This window comes from Suricata suricatta, chromosome 5 (assembly GCF_006229205.1).
Source record: "Suricata suricatta isolate VVHF042 chromosome 5, meerkat_22Aug2017_6uvM2_HiC, whole genome shotgun sequence".
Taxonomy (NCBI): Eukaryota; Metazoa; Chordata; class Mammalia; order Carnivora; family Herpestidae; genus Suricata; species Suricata suricatta.
In genome coordinates, this window is record NC_043704.1 from 15,149,112 (window position 1) to 15,169,999 (window position 20,888).

Genomic DNA, 20,888 nt, shown 5'->3' on the forward strand with positions numbered 1-20,888 from the left:
CCAGGTGAAATCAAAGCATGAATTCTTGTCCACGCGGTAGCCTTTGACCCCATTCCAGAGGCCACCCACGGGAAGAGGGGTGCTGCTCCGGGGAGGGGGCATCCTGCCGCCCCTCCTTGCGGTGTGGAGATGCGACAGTAGGTGTCAGGGGCGAGCCCGCTTGGGCTGTCTGTGCGAGAGGATGCTCCCTTGGGAACTGGAAGGCGGTCGGTGTTCTCGGGGGTATTTTAAGAAACTTCTGTGTCTGTGCGGAGCATGTCAGGTGGTAGAATCACCATGAGAATATATTCCTGATGATGTCTGCACTGTGGAAAATAAAGCGCAAGCCCAGGATCGAGAACAGTTTCAAGTCCGGTGACTCTGTGTATCGGACGCTTCATCTGGTGAGCACGTTTGCATTCTGCCTTGCTAATCTTGCTTCTGTTCTCTTCTGTTACGACTTTTCAACTGAATCGCTTTTCAGCCCCGTTTTCCCATATTCGATCTTTTTGCCCTCCAGGTCCCCTTGTCGATAAGGAATATGTAGTTTAGTGTGGGGGTGGGCGTCCCTAGTTGTTGTGAAGGCGAGTTTGCCTTGAATCTTCACATTTATATATATGTATATTTTTCCCTTCCTAAATGGCATAAAGATGCAGTGTGTATTTTTAAAACAAAGTGCCATTTGCATTTTCCCCCTTTCTTTTGGCTGTTGAGATTTTGAGTGTGTTTGTATTACATGTATGGTAAATCTCCCCTAGCCCCACCTCAGCCTGGTCAGCGTGCATTTCTGGAAGGGGGATGTTCACTTTGCCTGCTATAACCTTTTAAATGTTTTTTTACTTTATCTCTGCTTGCTCGGGAAGGAGATGGTTAGAGCGCATTGGCTCAGGGAATGTGTTAGTGATCCGACGTCCACTGACTCCTACTGTACGTGTCTGTTCCCGTACTAAGTGTCAAGTCCCTGGTAAGACAGTCTGGTGGGTGAATGACAAGGAATAATTTAACCAAATCACATTCAACTTTTAAAAATAGTTTCATGTTAACATTGGAGTCCGCCCGCCGTTCGATCTTTGTGTCATGTAATGCAGCTTGAACGTTGGCGGTGCGTACCCCGGATTTACCCAGCTAAGACCTCGTCCTTCCTGGATGTCACTTCAAAGTTTGTTCAAAAGGGGGCAGAGAAGGTGATGGAAAACTATGGGGATTGCCATTGTATATAGTGGTGTCTGAAATTACAGAGAACCTTTCTTTGGTGTTTGTCTCCAAAAGAGCTTAAGTGAAGGTTTTAAGATTTTAGGCCACTCGGGCCCCTTTTAAATCTGTGGGATGTGTTAAATCGGTCACACTTTAAGGACAGTTTTAGAACTCTGAACTCCTCTAGAGATAGAAATTGCCCTTGGTGATTGCATAACAGGAAGGGCTTAAACAGCTGGGTAGCTTGAGTCAATAGTGTGTACTTAAAAGCCTCCCCTTTCTTTTTGTACTTTCTTTTCATCTTCCACAGGAAGAAAGCGATATTATAAACATAGAGCTTCATGCTGGCCCCAGTAAAGTGGCCCATTTCCTCCTGCAATTGTGTACTCTCTTCTGCGTGGTGGTTGGATAATTTTGAGCCCCGGCCGTGGACTGGCTTTGCTACCTTGAACAGTCAGTCTCTAACCAGCAGCTCTGAAATGCCTGAAAGTGCTTTTCTGTTTCCAGGGTGACCGATTGCAGTCCTTGAGCCAGGAGAGGTCTGTGCTTCTCCCATTGCAGAAACCTCACTGTCCCCTCCTCCTGAGTGCCCCTCTCTCCTTGTCCTGGTTCTAGGACACTTAGCTTGCAGGAGTGTGTTGAGACCCTCCTGAGAAGGCCACCTCTCTGGGCATCTCTAGAACTCTCTGGGCATCTCTGGCTGTGTAGCTTGGTGTAGATTAGTGAGGAGACCATGGGATGCTCCGTGACAGAGGGAAGGTTGGGGGCGGGGGGAGCCCTGTACTCCTTGTTCATCCTACATCATGGCTAAGCTACCCCGGGAAGGTCCTAATGGACCTTGATGTTTAAAAAAAAAAAGTTCTGGCCACAACATAGGGTCAGGGGAACTTAAAAGTTGGGCCACAAGATACAAAATCTCTGCATGCTTCTAGAAAATACCTGGCTTTCATACTTCCTTCTAAGGATGCTTTCTGGGTCATATTTTAGTAAAACAAAATTCTCAAACTTGATGACATCATTTAGGTGAAGTGTTTCCAAGCAAAAGTTTCATTAAGTGCCTTGTAAAAACGTGCTTTGCCAGTATGCATTGTAACTTGGAATTCTGGGTTTTTTTCCCTCCTTATTTAAATAACATGGAATCGACAGTAACAGACATCGTCCATGTGGAGATTACATCATATTCCTCATGAGAGTTTATAGCTTGAGTCAGAGAGCAGGGTTACCTGTGTTGAAACTGCTCTAACCTCCTTCTCTGTGTTAGAGATCACCTAGCCAAATCTGCCCTAAGCTGACGATGGTGTCTAATAAGGAATGCCTAAGGCTTTGAACTCAAAAGAGGACTTAAGAATTTGGGGGTGTCCCTGAGATTTGAAAGGTTTTTCCTAATATAATCCAGAACTTGGCTCAGAGGGGGAGAAAGAAGAGTAGGCTGGGAGTTTGGGAGTGAGGTTAGGTAGGACATGGCTAGGTTTAGAGCACCATAGCCCTAGCCCACAGCCCACTAACCTTAGCTCTCTCCTTGGACCCACTTAAAATAAGGATACCAGACCTCAGAAGTAGTGAACTTCACACAGGGAAAGTCAGAAGCTCTCCTTACACTCTTAAAAATGGAAACCTCAGAATGTCGTGAAACAGCGGGAATGAAAACCTAGAAACTCCTTCCCACACCGTCCATTATTATATGCAGACATAGGGGAGAATGGCAACAGTCAGTGTCGTGAGAATTGGGAGCACAAAGGGAAGCATCTTCTGGAATCTTCTGCCTTTGATAGATGTCAGAGTTCCCGGGTTGTAACTTTGGCCCCTCCTGAAAGTGTGGGGCACCCATGGTATACCATAGGAGGATGTTGGCTACCACATGGCAACCTGTCTAAATGATAAAAGTGCAGAAAGGTGTACTGTGTCTCTGGTGGGAACGAGGGGACGGATTTATTGATCATGAGGAGTAGCTTTGATGTTAATCTGCAGGGAGATGACAGACAGCTGTGGTTATTGCCAGGCCATTTAGAAAAGCTTTGTAAGGGGGAAGATGCCAGTTATACGTTTGTTGTGTTGGTTTCCTTTGTAGGACCCTAAATCTAAATGATAAAAGACAGGTGGGGAAAGTTGCAGGGTCAGGCAATGACTTGTCAGCTTTTCTCATTGCCCACAGGATTTTAGTTTTAGTGAGGCTTCCCCATGCCTCCCCTCCCCTGTCTCATGTCTATATTATAAGACAATGACTATAGTTATCCCTGGACCATTTAAAAGATGTGTGAACATATTTGTTACAACGGGCCTTTTGTTCTGGTGTCATTCTTAAGACAAAGCCATATTTAAGTGGATGTTTCAGAGTGACAAGTTAGTAAAACACTAACATGTCTAAATAAAACTGTTTCCTTGATTTCTACAGAAACGAGCTTCGATTAAATACTTTTTTAACAGCTTTGATGAGATATAATTCACGTACAGTTGAGCCCATTTTGGTGAGGGTTTTTTTCTGTTTGTTTTGGTCAGTCACTGAAGGGAGGATTCTATGTGGGAATATACAATGTCTGGCACTCTGAATCCCTGGAGAACATTGAACAGTGCCCCTGACTAACACCTTCCGGCATGTAAGACTAGGGTTAGTGCTAGTAATAAGCTGTGGTCATTGTAAGAGAATTGAAAGAATGATTATGTGGACTTGGCTCCACTCTTGGCTTATCATGCCATTGTTGTTAACGCATCCTTGTTATGTTCTGAGTTCCTTGTACTGCCTTTATTCTAGGCTCCCTTCCCTTTGTGGTTATGCTAATGAGGAAAAGCCTGTTAATGTTGGCTGCCTTCCTCTGCCTTTAAGGGCTTGCCACTGTGGAATACCCTTCGTTTTAGCTCCTCTGCCCTGCGCAAAGTGTTGGCCTTGACTTTCAGCTCTGGGCAGCAACTGTTGTTTTGGGGAAGATGTTCTTCCCAGGTATGTGGGTGATAGAAGTCACTCTTTATTTGCACACGTGTTTATTGGGAATACTGTGTGCCGAGGGATGAATTAGACAATGGAAGCCAGGGAGAGGAGGGGGAGTGGACAGCTAACCTTCGAGGAGATATCCAGCAAACGTTTGTAGAGTGGTACATTTGGACAAATACTAATAAGCTAGATTTTGTGCTATGAAGTAGTGTCTGGAGTAATTCCATCAGGGGCTTTAGAATATACACTGGCTCACCCATCCTGGAGACCGTGACTGAACTGATCTGGAGGGTGAGCCGGGCGAGCTCCCCAAGTGAGTCCACTACGCGGCCCAGGTGGCCAAGACTAGTCCCAGGGATTTTCGGCAGCACGTCTGCCACCCCTGCTTTGGAGAACTGTCTTGCATAACATGGGAAATTGGAATTTTAGAATCCTAGAGCCCTAAACTTCTACCCACATCATCCTGGACAGAGACTAGGTGGAGGCTAGACTTCCCTACTGAAGCCTTATTCGGGGCCCAGAAGCCTTTATTTCCACGGAGGAAGTCTCTTTCTGTTTGGAGAGGCTGTAGAGACAGATTTTTTTTCTTAAGATATATGATATCTGTTATCTAGAAGGTTGCCTTAGGACCAGTTTTTAACAGAGCCAGAAAGAATCTTGGCTCATAAAATCATCTTTCCACACTGCAAAACAAGTATTGTCTACTTACTTGGGGGTGTGATCATCAGCCTTGTATTTTGGGTGAAATGCGTTTAAGTTTTCTGTATCTCCGTCTCCTTATTTGTCTGCTTCTTGCGGAGCAGTCATGAACACAGACTTTGATCCACACTACCTGGTTCAAACCCCAGCTCTGCCACTCTGGAGCTGTGCAGTCTCACATGAGCTTACTTAACCTCTCTGGGCCACCTTTGTCTCAGCTGTTTTCATTGGCATAGTCCTTTCTCACCCTTTGGGAGGATTCTATCCATCAGACAAGTGCCTGGCATGTGGTGAGCACTCAGAATGTGCTAGCAATTATTGTTAGGGTTGTCTTGAGCATTCAGAGAGCTCTCCTGTGTGCGGAGCGGTGCGGGGAAGGAGAGATGTAATTCACCTGTAGTAGTTTATTAACATGAAGGACATCTTCAGGTGGAACGGATGTCAGACAGTTCTCTGTAGCAAGGGTAACTTCATCTGCCTTGCCTTTTAAACTGTGCTGTGCAGAGCACAGAACAGGTGGCCGCGTTTTGCCGCAGTCTGCATGAGATGAACCTCTGTGACCCGAGCCCGTCGCCTCAGGACCCCACCGGGCCCCAGCTGGCCACCATGAGGCAGCTCACGGACGCCGACAAGCTGCGCAAGGTCATCTGTGAGCTCCTGGAGACGGAGCGCACCTACGTGAAAGTATGTCCCGTTCTCCCGCCCTGCCTTCCAGCGGGCCTGCCTTCCGTCACTTTGAGGGAGGGGGCTCTGTGGGTCTATACCCGTGTTTGAGTAACAACAAACCCGGTGGTGGTACTGAGACATATCTGGGTTTCCCTTTGGAATCTGGCCTTTCTTCTGAATGTTCAGGTCTCCGGTGTCTTCAGGAAGCACATCAATTCTTAGAGCAGTTTGTTGATATTTGTAAGTGATCGATTGAGAAAGGAGATGACAGAGAATATCAAGTGAGCGTTCGGACCTTTCTAAATCTGTCATTGGGCTAATACTAAAATTGAATTGAGTTTTTGAAAAATGTAAAGGTATTATTTTCAGTATCTAATTTGAGTCTAGGCAGAAGGGTACCTGTTTTGTGTTTATTCTCACTTGGGTTCGGACATTAGTTACATCCCTGTAACTATGTAATTTATCCCTATATAATTCATAATGTCTGTATATATCTATATAATGTGTAGCTATAATAATGCATGCATTGTACATACATTGCAATACGTACATTGTGATATATTCCTATGACTGTAATAGTTATATATTTCTATGACGATATAATTTAGTTAGATGTCACAATACTGTTATCTGTTTTTAATGATTGATTTTAGTCTTTAATTCCCAGGTGTGCAAATTATGGCCCTCAGGCTAAATCCAGCCCTCTGCGTGTTTTGACAAATAAAGTTTTATTGGAACACAGCCATACACATTCATTTATGTGTTGTCTGTGCTGCCATCACAGGAAGCAACTTTCCTGTTACAGCGGCGGAGTTGCCCAGTTGTGACAGGGGTCACGTGACTTGTGGTCTAAAATATTACAGGAAATTTGGGCTCACTCCTGCTTTAAGGGAATTTAAAGACCTACAGACTATAATGTTAGCGTTTTGGACATAATCTGTTTTTTCTCCTTTAGATGCTTTACATACTTTTAGATGTGCTAATGAGGTTTCCTTTCAACCCTTAGGACTTAAACTGTCTCATGGAGAGATACCTAAAACCTCTTCAAAAGGAAACTTTCCTCACCCAAGATGAGGTATGGTGGGAAAATGTCTTAACCTCGTGAGGGTCACATTGCAGTTGAACTTGAAGAGGAAGGAGTGAGGCTCACGTGCAGTACTACTAAAAGCATTTTGAATTCGCTTAATTGTAATAAATATGTCAAATGATTGCCTGCTCTCCCCTCCCCCCATGGTGGGCTCATTATCTTAACTGATAAGTATTGATACAAAAACTTCGAAATCAGAAGCAGATACAGTTTCTGAGCACTAATGAAACATGGCATGGGTCACATTCTTTTTCCATTTTCCAGCTGGATGTGCTCTTTGGAAATCTCACCGAAATGGTAGAGTTTCAAGTAGAATTTCTGAAAACTCTGGAAGATGGAGTAAGACTGGTACCTGATTTGGAGAAGCTTGAGAGAGTCGATCAATTTAAGGTAAGTCTCATGCTCCAAAGGCATCAAGCTGCCTCCCAATGTCATGGGTGGGTTCTTCTGAAGGTCAGGTGGACTCTCCTGACAGCACCTAACAGGAGGCATGTACTCTTTCTGGTAAGTTCTCGTGCTCATGGTGTTGAATCTTCACTGGATCTCCAGTGGTGTCCATTCCGGAAGGGAGGCACCCTTGTCTGGCTAAGGGGACACTAGTGTCATCAACCTATATTAAACTGGTACATCTACTGGCATCCACTGGGGAAGATAGACCAACCTTGACCTTTCGTTCTGCTTATGTGGGGCCCTTTAACACTTGTTATTGGCAAATTAGACCAGCACCCTTGGTTTCCCAGTAAACACATTAATTTATCCTGTTCTGGAGAACTTTGCTTAATGGAAATACTTATCATTATCCAGGAGGAACACAGTCTTCCAGCACACAGCGTCCTTAGAGTCTTAATGAGGATTTATGACGAGTAGCCGAGTGAGAATGCTTACAGCTTCTGTCCCACTCGCTGGCCAGGTTCCCTTTGCCGCAGATATTTCCTATGCCGCACCTCCACTTGGCAGAGCTCACTGCTTCGTGCACGGTGCTGTTGGCTTACATGTGACCCTTATGCACTTTTAAAGAACATAGAATATGCTGCATATATTCAAATTGTGCAGTTTGATGAATCTCGCCATATGTATACACCCATAATCATCAGCCCCGCATGTTTGTTTCCTGCTCTTGTGTGATTCCGGTCTCCCGCCCCTTACCTCCCATCAGCCACAGGCCACCACACGCTCTTTGTGATACTATAGACTAGTTCAATTAATTTGCCTTCTGCAATTTTATATACGTGGAATCATGCAACACATACTCTTTTTTTATGTGGCGTCCTGTCTTTAGTATAATCACATTCCATCCTGATTGCTGCGTATATCAATCTACCAAGAGTCCAACCTCGCCGTTGCTCAGTGGTGGCTCACCACACGCCTCAACAGATGTCATAGACTTTGTTACCCTTTACCCTCTCCTGAACATTTGGGTTGTTGCCAAGTTCAGGGCAGTGAAAAGTAAAGCTGTCATGAACATTTGTGTACAAGGGTTAGTATGGATATCTGCTTTCCTTTCTTTCGGCTAAATACCCAGGAGTGGAGCGGTTGGATCACATGGTTGAGCCCGTGTACCTTGTCACCAGCCGTTCCCCCTCACCCTCACCAGGAGGTCATGGTCCCTTTGTATAATCGTAGCCATCCTGACACGTGTGTCGTGGCATCCGGCTGTGGCTTTCATTGTCATTTCCCTTATGACATGATGTTCACATCTTCTGATGTGCTCATTTGCCTGTAATACAGTCTTCTTGGGGAAGGATCTCTTCAAATCATTCGTCCATTCATTTTTTTTGGTTGCCGGTTTTCTTCCTCTTGGGTCTTGAGAGTTCTTTGTGTATTTTGAAAAGAAGTCCTTGAGCAGAACCAGGATTTGTAAATATTTTCTTCTTGTCGTACAGTGTCTCTCAAAGGTCAGAGATTTTAAATTTTGATGACATATCATTTTTCGAATCTTTTCTTTCTTGGGTCATACTTTTGGTGTCCTGTCTGTGAAATTTTGGCCTAACCTGGGGTCATAAAGATTTTCTACTGTTTTCTTCCAGAAGCTTTGTAATTTGGGCATATGCATTTTGGTCTCCGATCTGTTTTGAATTAAATTTTTTATGGTGTGATCGACGTAGGAATCAAAGTCATCTTTTTTGCATGTGAATGTGAATTTTCTAGAGCTATTTGCTGAATTGACTACCCTTCTATCTTCTTCCACTTTGTGAATTTGGCTGATGTGGTGGACTCAGGTGCAGTTGTCTCTGGGGGGGGGGGGCGGGCATACACTTCGATCTCTTCCAGAGCTTGCCGAAATCTGGCTGAGCGAATTTAGTATGCACATTTAGGGACTCAGCTGACCTTTCTTCCTTGTGTTTTTTTGTGTCTGTGATCCTTTGCAAAGGGAGTTATTCAGTATACATACACATGTTCCTATACTTAGTATATGAATATGGTTTTAAGTTTATTCTGAGAGAGACAGACACAGTGTGAGTCAGAGAGGGGCAGAGAAGGATTGAAAGAGAGAAAGAGACAGACAGACAGACTTCCAAGCAGGCTCTCCACTATCAGCACAGAACCCGACACGGCGCTCAAACCCACAAAGCTGCGAGATCATGACCTGAGCCGAAACCAAGAGTTAGGCAGTCGACTGACTGAGCCACCCAGGCGCCTCCAAATGTGTTTTTATGTATAGTTATGTGTTTGTATTTGGCTATGACTTGTGACTGTTTGCAAGAATAGTCCAGAAGAATTCCTGGATCTCCTTCACCCAGATTTCCCAAATGTAAACATTTGACCACGTTTGCTTTATTCTTTCTCTCCCTTGCTGTATATGTGTATGTATCTGTCTGTCTGTGGAATATAGGTTTTTTCCTCAAACCACTGAAGAGTTGCAAGCATGATACTCCTTTAATCCCAATTACTACATATAGTTCATTTGTGTGTGTGTTCAAATGCTGCTTGGATGAGTCAATTTTCCCTCCTCTTTATCCTCAGGGTGGTTCTGCTGTCCGTTCAAAATACAGTTTGGTTCGGGTTGCCTAGGTGGCTCAGTCGGTTAAGCATCTGGCTTTGGCTTAGGTCATGATCTCGCAGTTCATGGGTTTGAGCCCTGCGTCGGGCTCTGGGCTAACAGCTCAGAGCCTGGAGCCTGTTTCAGATTCTGTTTCTCCTTCTCTCTGCGACCCTCCCCTGCTCATGCTGTGTCTCTCTGTCTCTCAAAATGAAATAAGTAAAAAAAAGCAAAAATGTTTAAAAAACCAAAATACAGTTTAATTCATTTGTGTGTGTTTGTAATGGTAATATATATTTCCTAAATTAGTACATTAAATAGGACAGTTAGAACTCATGATGAGGCCCAGTAATTTGTTAATTAAAAACGTTTTTTGATGAAGATCTAAAAATCAAATGGATACAGACATTCCTTAAAACACTTGGTTTAAAATTTTTTTTTTAATGTTTATTTATTTTTGAGAGGAGAGAGACACAGAGTATGAGCAGCTGAGAAAGAGAGGGAGACACAGAATCCAAAGCAGGATACAGGCTCTGAGCTGTCAGCATAGACTCCCATGTGGGGCTCGAACTCATGAACTATGAGATCATGACCTGAGCGGAAAGGGGACATTTAACTGACTGAGCCCCCTGGGCGCCTAAAACACTTGGTTTTCATCTAAAACATCCAACATTCATTAAATTCACTTACCAGTCTCTTGCTGGGGGTCCGGTTCTTTGAGTGTAGGTCCAGCGAATCACTCGAGGAGAGGTAGGGGAACGGAGCTGTGATATGAATGTGGCTGCATTAGGAGCAGAGTTATTCTAGAAGGGACTGCTGCATGGCTTCCTTCAGTTAAGCTGTCTCTGAACAGCGACAGTTCTAAATTCCATTCAAGTGGGACTTTCTTCCCTGACCTTCACTTTACTGGTTTGTTGCATAACCCGAAGATCTCCATTCTGCCAGGAAGGTAAGACGGTTGATGCATATTGAATATTCATGACCCTGGAGCTTCTCCCCAGCACCTCTGAGCTGGCTTCTGGGTTGTCTGCCACTGCTCCCACTCGTGTCGCTGTCGGTTTTTACCCCTTGCTGCTCTGTCTACATTCTGATTGTACATTTGGCCAGAAACCTAAAAGTTTGTTCCCATATTCAGGCTGCATTGCATAGATCACTCGTTCTGAGGCAGTACTAGAAAAAAAATTCATTAGTGCTGAGGTCAACCAAGTCTCGATGAAACGTGCCCTTGGAAATTAGCAAGGTCCGTCCTGCAGTGAGAGGCTCGTGATGTCCTACAGAAGGGCAGCTTTGGGGAAATGTAGTCTCTGTGTATAAGCCCCTCCTACTTGGGCACACTTTGCGCCCAGAGATCATTTTTTTAAGGCCTTAATGTTTTATCTGTGGTTGCCTGTATGGTTAAGTGCTAAGTAAGCAATGCGTTAAATGAACAAATGACTTGATAGAGTTAATGTGAAGGGTTATGTTTTAGAGCTTTCTCTTCCACATCTTTTCTTGTTGAATTATGGAGTGTGTCTCCAAGGATAACCACACCTGCAGAGTCCGACTGTCCCCGCCGGGCCCCTCTCAGCCAGGGTGGTGAGGTTGGGGGGGTGGGGCTTGAAAAGGAAAGGAGGAAAAGTAGAAGGCGTAGGAAACAAGTGTAGGTCTCCAATTACCTATCTGGGTGGTTCAAAATAAGCTTCTTGTGGTTAGTAGACCGTCTATCTGAATGCTGTGTATTGCTCATTAGATAAATTGCACATTGAAACCCAAAACTTCTTTTATTTTCTTGGAACCTCATTTTTATTTTTTCTTTAATTTTGAAACAAATATTTGTTTATTTTTTAGAGAGAGAGACAGAGACAGAGCATGAGAGGAGGAGGGGCAGAGAGAGAGGGAGACACAGAATCCAAAGCAGGCTCTGGGCTCTGAGCTGTCAGCACGGAGCCCAATGTGGGGCTCCATCTCGTGCACTGTGAGATCATGACCTGAGCCAAAGCCAGACGCTTACCCAGTCAAGGCACTCAGGTGCCCCAAAATCTCATTTTTAATTCTAAGCCTGAATCTAAGTCTCTTCCTCTCTTTGAACAAGACTAGATCAATGTTCGAATGGCTCTGGGCTGATGGCCGGGAGCCTGCTTAGTAGTCTGTGTCTCCCTCTCTCTCTGCCCCGTCTCACACTCTTCCTCTCTGTTTATCTTTCTCTCTCAAAATAAATAAACTTAAAAAAACAGACTAGATCAATATGAAACATACAAAAGATATTTTTCTGAGACTTGTTATATATATATATTTGTGTATATATACATATATGTGTAGCTATGTATATTTATAAAATGTCTATGTATATAAAGTGTTTTGGATAAAAAATAATCCTTCTTTAGGCAAATTAAATTCTTTGAAAAAAACTTTTTTAAAAAATGTTTATTTATTTTTGAGAGAGAGAGAGAGAGAAAAAATGAATGAGTTGGGGAGGGGCAGAGAGGGAGACACAGAATCTAAAGCAGGCTCCAGGCCCTGAGCTGTCAGCACAGAGCCTAACACGGGGCTCGAACCCATGAACTGTGAGATCATGACCTGAGCTTAAGTAGGATGCTTGACTGACTGAGCCACCCTAGTGCCCTGCAAATTAAATTCTAATAGGGAAGTTCATCACTGTTTTTGGTCCTTTTGAGGCAGAGGGTATAGGCTAGGAGACGGTATCTAATTCCCATAGTCAAGTGTGCTTTTCACATTCTTACCTATTCCCTGCTAGAAATGGGAGTAGTGTTGGCGAGGGTTGAGTTAGTGACCAGGGAAATGTGTCTTCTATTTTGGGGATGTATGCATTTCCTGCCTCTATTTGGTTTGTCACTTCTGCCTCCCAACAGGAGCTAATGAGAGATTTCAGGAGAGTTCTGCCATCCATATTTTCTCATTAACATTCAGACACCCCAGCTCGGTCATTTAAAGACCCAAAGCTGGAGAAGCAGTGACATCTCCACTGTAATTAGCAAGAAGGCCAGCTCCACAAACACGTAAGCCCTCGACCTTTCCGATAGGCAGTTTCAGGCCATCGGTGAGCAAAGAGAGGCTGTGACAGGTGTGAATGGTGCTGATTTGTGGGGAGGGTCAGGCAGATGTGGGCTCCCTCTGTGTCCTGCTGATATTTCTAGATGAGGACGAACCTGAACTAACTGTGGTTTTTCTCATTAAATCCAGAAAGTGCTGTTCTCTCTGGGGGGATCCTTTCTGTATTATGCTGACCGCTTCAAGCTCTACAGTGCCTTCTGCGCCAGCCACACGAAGGTCCCCAAGGTCCTGGTGAAAGGTAGGCTGGTGAGGACCCGGCGGCCGCTGGGCATATTTGTTGTGGATTCACATTTGTGTTGCTGACGGTGGTAGGGGGCTTTTGGACAGAAGTCCAAGAGTCTTTGACGTGCCAGATAGATGTTCCACAAAGGTACTAAGAAGTGAAATGCATTACTGTCTTTTTTTTTTTAAGTTTATTTTATTTTGAGAAAGAGATAAGGAGCGAGCAAGGCAAAGAGAGAGAGAGAGACAGAATCTGAAGCAGGCTCCATGCTGTCAGCACAGAGCCCAACGTAGGGCTTGAGCTCACGAACCATGAGATCATGACCTGAGCTGACATCAGGAGTTGGAAGCTTGACTGACTGAGTCACCCAGGTGCTCTCTCCCCCTTTTTCAAGTAAAGTCTGTGCCCCACATGGGGCTCTAACTCACAACCCCTGAGATCAAGAGTCATACATTCTACTGACTGGGCCAGCCAGGTGCCCCTAGTATCTTGAACGAATGGTCTTATTAGATTTCTCATAATGAAAGGGTCGACTCCTCTATTTGGGGCCAGAATTGTGGGGTCATTCTGCAATTATGCGAAAACAGAGGAGTTTTAGAAATCCCTGCTCTACTCCTAATTTTCATCCATTTTCTTACATCCTCGCACACTCACTGTACCTTTTGGTGGAGTGCCGTCTTTCCCTCCCCTGTGTTTTTCTTCCTGGGTGTGTGATAATAGCCACCACCAGCACTACTGAAGTTGTTTCAGTTCTTCACAAGAAACGCTCAGGTTGCAATGATATTTTGCACAGAACAGAGCAGAATTTTTCTATTGGCAGTCTCCTTTGAGATGATGGATCATTCTGAGAGTCTCCAGAAAGCTCCTTTGTTTCCCTAGCTCAGCATGTGATATCGGTGATAGGCGATTAAAAACAATAAATTTCCCTAGGAAACAGGATAACTGGTAGAAAGTGTGACTGCAGAGGATCCCTAGAAATTAGGCTGCTCATTCTTAACACTTCCTTGTGGCTGGCGTGCACAGCTTCTGACCCAGTCCCTGAATACGTAAATAATTTACACACGTTATGCTTTTCTGCCGGAGAGAATGAGCTCGACTTAATTTAAAACTTATTATAGGAAATATTAGTACAGTGTAGGTCTCTGACTGATAGAAGAGCCGCCCCAGATAATGACTTATTTACTGGTAGAGCTAGTTCATGCCACTGAGTCTATTCCGACATGAAGTTCGAAAGACATTTAAAGGAAGCCTGGGGGCGGGAATGGGTGGGGGCTCAGTTGAGCGTCCCATTTGGGCTCAGGTCATGTTCTTAGAGCTCTTGAGTTTGAGCCCCGTGTCAGGCTCTGTGCTGACAGCTCAGAGCCTGGAGCCTGCTTTGAATTCTGTGTGTCCCCACTAACCCCACTCATACTCTGTTTCTCTCTCTTCTCTCTCAAAAATAAATAAACATTAAGAAAAAATTTTTTTAGAGGGAGCCTGGGAATTTCTTTGTCATGTTGTCTGGGCCAGGCTGTTTTCACATGTGCCATATTGCACATACAGTTCTGCAGATACATTTCTTTTTAAACTCTAACCAAATATTAGTTGTTAAGAGATCGTTAACATAACAATTTTAGAGAACTTTGTTAACTCCTGTAAAATTATATACACATTACAGGCCTTAGAGCAATTTGTATTATTTTTAATCACTCAGTTAGATTAAATTCCGCCCCTGTAGATTTTTTCTTAATTCAACAACATTGTTTTTTGCACCTGAAGAATATTATTGTGTCTTTCAAAATGATCCCTGGAAACATTAGGCATGACCTACATTTTCCTAATGGCCAGACATGCCCAGAGGGTGAAGAGAACTCTTAGAAAACAAGAGTCTGTCACTCTTTTTGGGGGGGGGGGGTTAATGTTTATTTTTGAGAAGAAGAGAGCACAGGTTGGGGAGGGGCAGAGAGGAGAGAGGGAGAAAGAGGATCCTAAGTGGGCTCAGTGCTGAAAGGCAAGAGCCTGATGCAGGGCTTGAACCCATGAACTGTGTGATTATGACATAAGCCGAACTCAGGTGCTGAGCCATCCAGGTGCCCCAAAAGTCTGACTCTTAACAGGCTCACAGCGAGGTTGGATGGCAGTGACCCTCCTTTAACTCACGAGCTGAGTTTTGTTTGGACATGAAGTATGGTTAATGGGTTAAATGCCAATGGCCATAGTTTTGGGCTTTCGGATTTTGGGTGGATTCTATGCCCCTTCTAGATACGGGCAGTAGATACTACAGCCTCCCCGGGCATCGGCTCTGGGCTGGGCATCACTTCCCTGACACACAGGCCACTCCTTTCCTTTGTCTTTTCTTTTCCTGGATTTGCTCTTTGACAGAAGGAGAAATAGTGGCCCCAAACCCCTTGCAGTCTGATTCCCGTTCACGGGTCTTAAAAGAGATGAAAAGCTTGTGGTCTTTTTGAGGTCACCTTCACATGATGGCGGTTTCTCTTTGAATAAAGATAGAATGATCAGTTCACAATCCATGATGTCCTTCTACATCTTCTGGCCCCGGCTCGCACTGCCGATCCTTGGAGACGGAGATGCATTTTTATCGGAAGCTTTAAAAAGGTGTATGCCCACTGTTAAGTGACTTTGATTTATTGTACCTTTTTTTACCCCATTTTGTGCCCTCACTCCCATCTTCCTCTCCCATTTCTCTGCACCTACGTGGCATTAATTAGCCTTGTCTTCCTAATTAGCCTGGTCTTCCTAACTACCCACTGGTGGGTACCTCTCTGCTTGTCTGGGTTCCCTCAACTTCCCAGGGCTGCTTTTCAGCCCAGCTGGGACACAGATAAAAACCAGGCTGGTGAGGAAAGTACTGCCTGAGTTCTGTGAGGTCAGATATATGTTTCCCTTTGAGAGGACTGTGCCCTCCAGATGCTAATAGCTGGTAGCAGCGAATTAACCCAGAACAGATCTTAAAAGGCATTCACTGTGGGAGACCCAGCCCTGCCCCACTTCCCAGAGCTACAGAGCACCTGCTTCTCTCTTTATTTTTCATGTCCTTTCTCAAAACAAAACAAAAAAAATGGATTCTACCAACAATGAAATACTTGAAAGACTAAGAAGTGTTTCAGTATGTAAGCTTTCTGAGTATTCAGATTCGGCAGAGCAAACAGATCAGAAAGACCATTGTCATTGTAAAGATAGTTTGTCACCCACAGTTCCCCAGAGGACGGGGTGTGACATGCCACACAGCCACACTGGAAGGCACGAGGGCCAGTCGGGAAGCAGAAGGAGCCAGTGGAGGGGTGGGGGCGGGCCGGAACATGGGCAACTGTTGTGGTTGTTGCAAGAAGGACCGAGCGAGGCAGGGGGAGCAGACAGGGTTGGGGGATTTCCGTGGGTTCCAAGGGAGAAGGGCTGTCCCCACTTGTCTGGTACCTGGCCCAGGCCCTGGCCCTGAGGGGACTGGGCAGGGGAATATTGGCCCAGAGCATGAGGGCCTGATGGGAGAGATGGGGGTGGGGGACTCCACACTGGATGGTTTGCGAACGAAAGGTGTGCTCCCAGGTGCGTCCTTTGCTACCTGTAGGAATTGGCTAGCCCTCGGAGGGGCAGTTCCCAGGGTCTGTAAGGCCCCCAGATGTCAAATATCAGAATAAAAAGACATTCTTGGGCACCTGGGTGGCTCAGTCAGTTAAGCATCTGGCTCTTGGTTTTGGCTCAGGTCATGATCTCACGGTTCAGGAGTTCGAGTCCCGCATCCGACTCTGCGCTAGCAGCACAGAGTCTGCTTGGGATTCTCTGTCTCCCCTCTCTGTGTTCCTACCCCACTCTGTCTATCTCTCAAAATAAATAAATAAACTCCAAAAACATTTTAAAAAGACATTCTGAGTACAAGGAGGATAAACAGCAACTCCTCAAAGCCCCTGTGTGGGATTTACAAACCCTGTCATCCTTTTACTCCAACTCCATTATTGCCCCCAAATAAACAAGCCTGACAGGCCCTTCCAGATGTTTCTCCGAGGACCCTGCCTTCCTTCCTCCTGCAACACACTCTCCACTCAGTCCTGTGGAAAGGCACCTTGGAGAAAGTGAGGGAAATGGTGAGGAGGGGGTCATTCAGTGCTTCCCCCCAACAGCCTGTGCTTCGTCTCTTCCAGCCAAGACGGACACGGCATTCAAGGCGTTCCTAGATGCCCAGAACCCGAAACAGCAGCACTCCGCCACGCTTGAGTCTTACCTCATCAAGCCCATCCAGAGGATCCTCAAGTACCCGCTGCTGCTGAAGGAGCTCTTCGCCCTGACAGACGCCGAGAGCGAGGAGCACTACCATCTGGACGGTGAGCCCCCGGGCGCGAGGCCTGCCCCCTCGCTATGGGAGTCTCTACATAGCCTTTGCCTTTCACGGCTGCTTTCTTCCAGTGGCCATCAAGACCATGAACAAGGTTGCAAGTCACATCAATGAAATGCAGAAGATTCATGAAGAATTCGGGGCTGTGTTTGACCAACTCATTGCCGAACAGACCGGAGAGAAAAAAGAGGTAAGGAAGGGTGCCTACCCCTCAGAACACCAGGCAGTAAAGCTGGGTTGGTTCGATTCGGTTTTGGAGGTGTTCTTTATAAGTAGAAGAGTGACGACCACGTTGTTTTTGTTGGTGGAACTTTTATTCTTTATCCAAGATGATAGATGAATCTTCTTCCTCAGTGGAATTATTTCTTAATATTGGAGCCGTGTTTCTGAGTCTCTTTCCTTCTCCCTTGGGTCCTCTGGTTTTGTTCTGTGATGCGTGAGCGTGAACCCCCGTGACCATGGCTTAGACTGCTTCCGTAAGCACCATAAAAACCCAAAGCTGCATCGCTCCAGATTAGAATAATGCTCAGCATGTTGTAGGGGCTCAGTCAATATTTGCTAAATGAATGAAAATTTCAGATGGCTCTAAATCTATTTTTGTAAGTCTACCTAAAAACCTATGTAGAAGGAAGAGTGACAGGGACAGATACACCTTAGAAAAACTTAGAGCAAATTATAAATAATGCCCGAGTCGTTGAGGAGAGCTTATGTGAATAAAAATTCTGATAATACTGAGATGAATCAGAGGGATAGGATATGTAATAACATTCATCACTGCCTCTGTGCATTCAACTGGAATATTCTCCTCGGTTTTGCTTTCTGCCTTTAAAAAAAAAGAAAGGAGAAGAGCTGGGAGGGAACCAGGAAGAAGAGCACCACTCCTGGGACGAAGAGGAGGGTTGAAGATGAGGGGGTGGGGAAATCTGGTTGTTTAGTCTAGCAGAGAGAAAATAGCCTTGTCTTCAAGGTATACAGGGTTACTATCCAGGTTTTGATGTCCTCAGAGAAACAAAACAAGTTTTCAGACTGCCAAAGGATAATGTTCAGAAAGAGGTAAAATCACGGCCCTTCCTCTAGAAGTAAAAGCAAAGACATAGGAAGACATTTATTCTACTCAGACGACAGGCAGACGTTATCACAGTTTGCTGGAAAAGTCGGAAGTCGTAACAATTTGTTGGAAAAGCTGGAACAGCACAGGTGTGGATAGGACATGAGGAAATAGCGCGATGGTTTGCAAATGGCAACACACCGGCTTCCCCACGGTGGGAGGAAGTCAGGTCAGCACCAGACTGGACAGCCGTTGCCCGCACCTTCCAGAACATTGCAGAGGAGCCCAAAGACAACATGGAGGACTGGAGTCTGATGGCTCCGGAGGCGGTGTTAGAGGATCCATAGTTTTCCACGGAAACACATTTATTTTTCCTACTGGCGTGGCGAGCGGAGCATGAGAATGTTTTCAGTCTACCTGGCAGATAGTTTAATCAACCATAAGTATATAAGAGGTGGGCACAGCTACTCTGGACTGAGTTCTCATTTTCTTAAAAAGCTTCTGTTTTCTTAAAAAGCATATGTTCTGGTATGCTTATGAAAGGGCAAAATATAAGAAAAAACAAGGAGAAAAATATCTACGATCTCAAAACAAAGCACTTACCCCTTGATGTTTGGCTGTTTGTTTTGATTTAGAAAATCATGTATCTGTATATGCTTGAATCCTTATACTTTGAAAATAACTTTATGCCTTGCTTTTTTAATATTGAACAAAAAACTTTCATGTTGTTTTAAATAATTCAAGACAATCATTTAAATTATTGCATAATGTTTCATTGGATGGGTAAATGATGGTTTACTTGGACATAGACAGATCTCTTGGCTTCATTTATTGACTACTATAAATAATCCTGCCAACGTTTTTTAAAGTTTATTTATTTTTTAAGTAATCTCTATGCTCAACGTGAGACTCAACCTCACAAATGACCCTGAGATCAGGAGTTACAGGCTTTTGTAGCTGGGCACCCCAATACTGTAAACATTTTTTTATGACAACACGTCTGCCCCTATAATTTAGTTTAATTTTGACAGAAGTAAATTTTATTGGGCTTGGGAAATGAACATTTTCATTATATTGTTCTTTACATGTCAAGCTAGCTTCTGGATCTTAATGAACTTGAGGGCAAAGACCTTGTTATGCTAAAGACTAGAAAGTCATATGGAGAGTGGATTGCAAGACATTTAGGGGGCAAAAAAAGATGAATATGATTCAAAAGTCAGGGACTGTAAAAGGGAACATGGCTTTGGTGAAACTGCCCGTCCTCTAAAATGAAATTCTGACAATCAGGTAAGAAATCTTTCCAGTGAGGAACAAAGAGACAAAGTGCTGTACAAAATAGTCTCCTGTGGGCTGAGATTTTGTAAAAAGAAATGTACAAAAGATAAAGGAAAGACATTTGACTGCATACCAGTATTAAAGAAAAGGAAAATCTTATCTCAGTATTAGGACATCCAAAGCCCAGAAAGATCAAGGCTTGGAAAAGATTGTTGCTGTAACACTGGAAGAATAAGAGAGAAGTAGGCGCCCAGAGTGGAGCGGAGGTTTAGTAACCAAGATCATTGACGAGTCAAGGAGAAGGACTCCAGCTTCATGCCATCTCTCTTTGAGGATGGTCTTCAAAGTGAAAAGGATGGAGTGGTCTTGATTTCATGAACACAAGACCTGAGGGAGATGTGGGTCCCTGGGAAATAGCGCACAGATCAGTTACAATTCTATCACACTTCTTGCGGCGTATGTTGGAACAATTATGGAAACTTTGAGAGGTAGCCAGGTGGAGACACATAGGTTACATCCTGACTTCCCAGAGGTGATTGTAGTTCTTTTTTAATGGCAATATCCAGTAAAAACCTAGAATGGATTTCTGAACAGTCTATCAACAGTTCTGCATAGGAACATCTTTCAGTGTATCTGTTGGGAAAGGTAGGCCACTATTGAAATGGTAACATTCCAGGGATGCGTTACCATGTCTGTGCTTTTCATCAGGCGCTTTCCTCAGGAGGTCCCTGAAGGCAGATATGTTCACAGAGAAGAAAGCTGGTCAAGAAAGCACTCTATGATGAAGCTGGGCCTTCAGACTCCTCCCCATGTTAAATCCAAGGGAGTTGGGCTGGACCACATAGAGCGTCCCTTTTGCTTAGGTAGGACGAAGAAAAGGCCAAAGAAGGCATGTCCCTTAGAAGAAGGGCCCAAAACACCTAGCCCAGTAGGACATCCCAGACTCCTAAGCGGAACTTAGTCTGGGGGTTTGGACAGAAAATTCAGAAGGTGACCAGGGAAAGGCCAAGAGAGATACCATTGGCCAGAATGGGTAGTCCTGACCCCCTTATTCCATGAGCCATGTGGAAACTTGAAAACAGAGCATCACCATGTGGGTGATCATGCTCATCTGTCCCTTTCACTGTGTAACAAATAACATCGCAGTGAAAGCCACCACACTCGGGTGAGTGGACTGGCGGGACTCTGGCCTCCCTCCGTGAGTTCCAGACCATGAGCCCCAGTGTCCTCTACTGTCTTCCTTTCAGGATCCAGGCTGAAGTAGCAGTGGCTGTCTTGGGCGTGTCCTTTCCATGGAAGGTGGAAGCTCAGGAGGGCTGGTGGAAACTTACTATGCCAAGTCCGTGGCCCAAGGCACATGGCCACGCCCAGAGTCATCCGGGGTTTGCCTGGTGTAGTGGGAGGTGCTAGGAAGTCTCATGGCAGAGAGCACA

General features: G+C 44.8%; 1 protein-coding gene across 1 annotated transcript in view; it reads left to right on the top strand.

The window, feature by feature from the left end:
* The window catches only part of TIAM1 (T cell lymphoma invasion and metastasis 1), a 199,896-nt gene that overhangs the window by 161,552 nt on the left and 17,456 nt on the right, over positions 1 to 20,888 (top strand). Inside the window, exons 16-21 of the mRNA XM_029938668.1 lie at positions 5,303 to 5,482; positions 6,471 to 6,539; positions 6,816 to 6,941; positions 12,712 to 12,820; positions 16,942 to 17,121; positions 17,204 to 17,322. Coding sequence (XP_029794528.1) covers positions 5,303 to 5,482; positions 6,471 to 6,539; positions 6,816 to 6,941; positions 12,712 to 12,820; positions 16,942 to 17,121; positions 17,204 to 17,322 — 783 coding nt within the window. The remainder of the gene's footprint in view (positions 1 to 5,302; positions 5,483 to 6,470; positions 6,540 to 6,815; positions 6,942 to 12,711; positions 12,821 to 16,941; positions 17,122 to 17,203; positions 17,323 to 20,888) is intronic.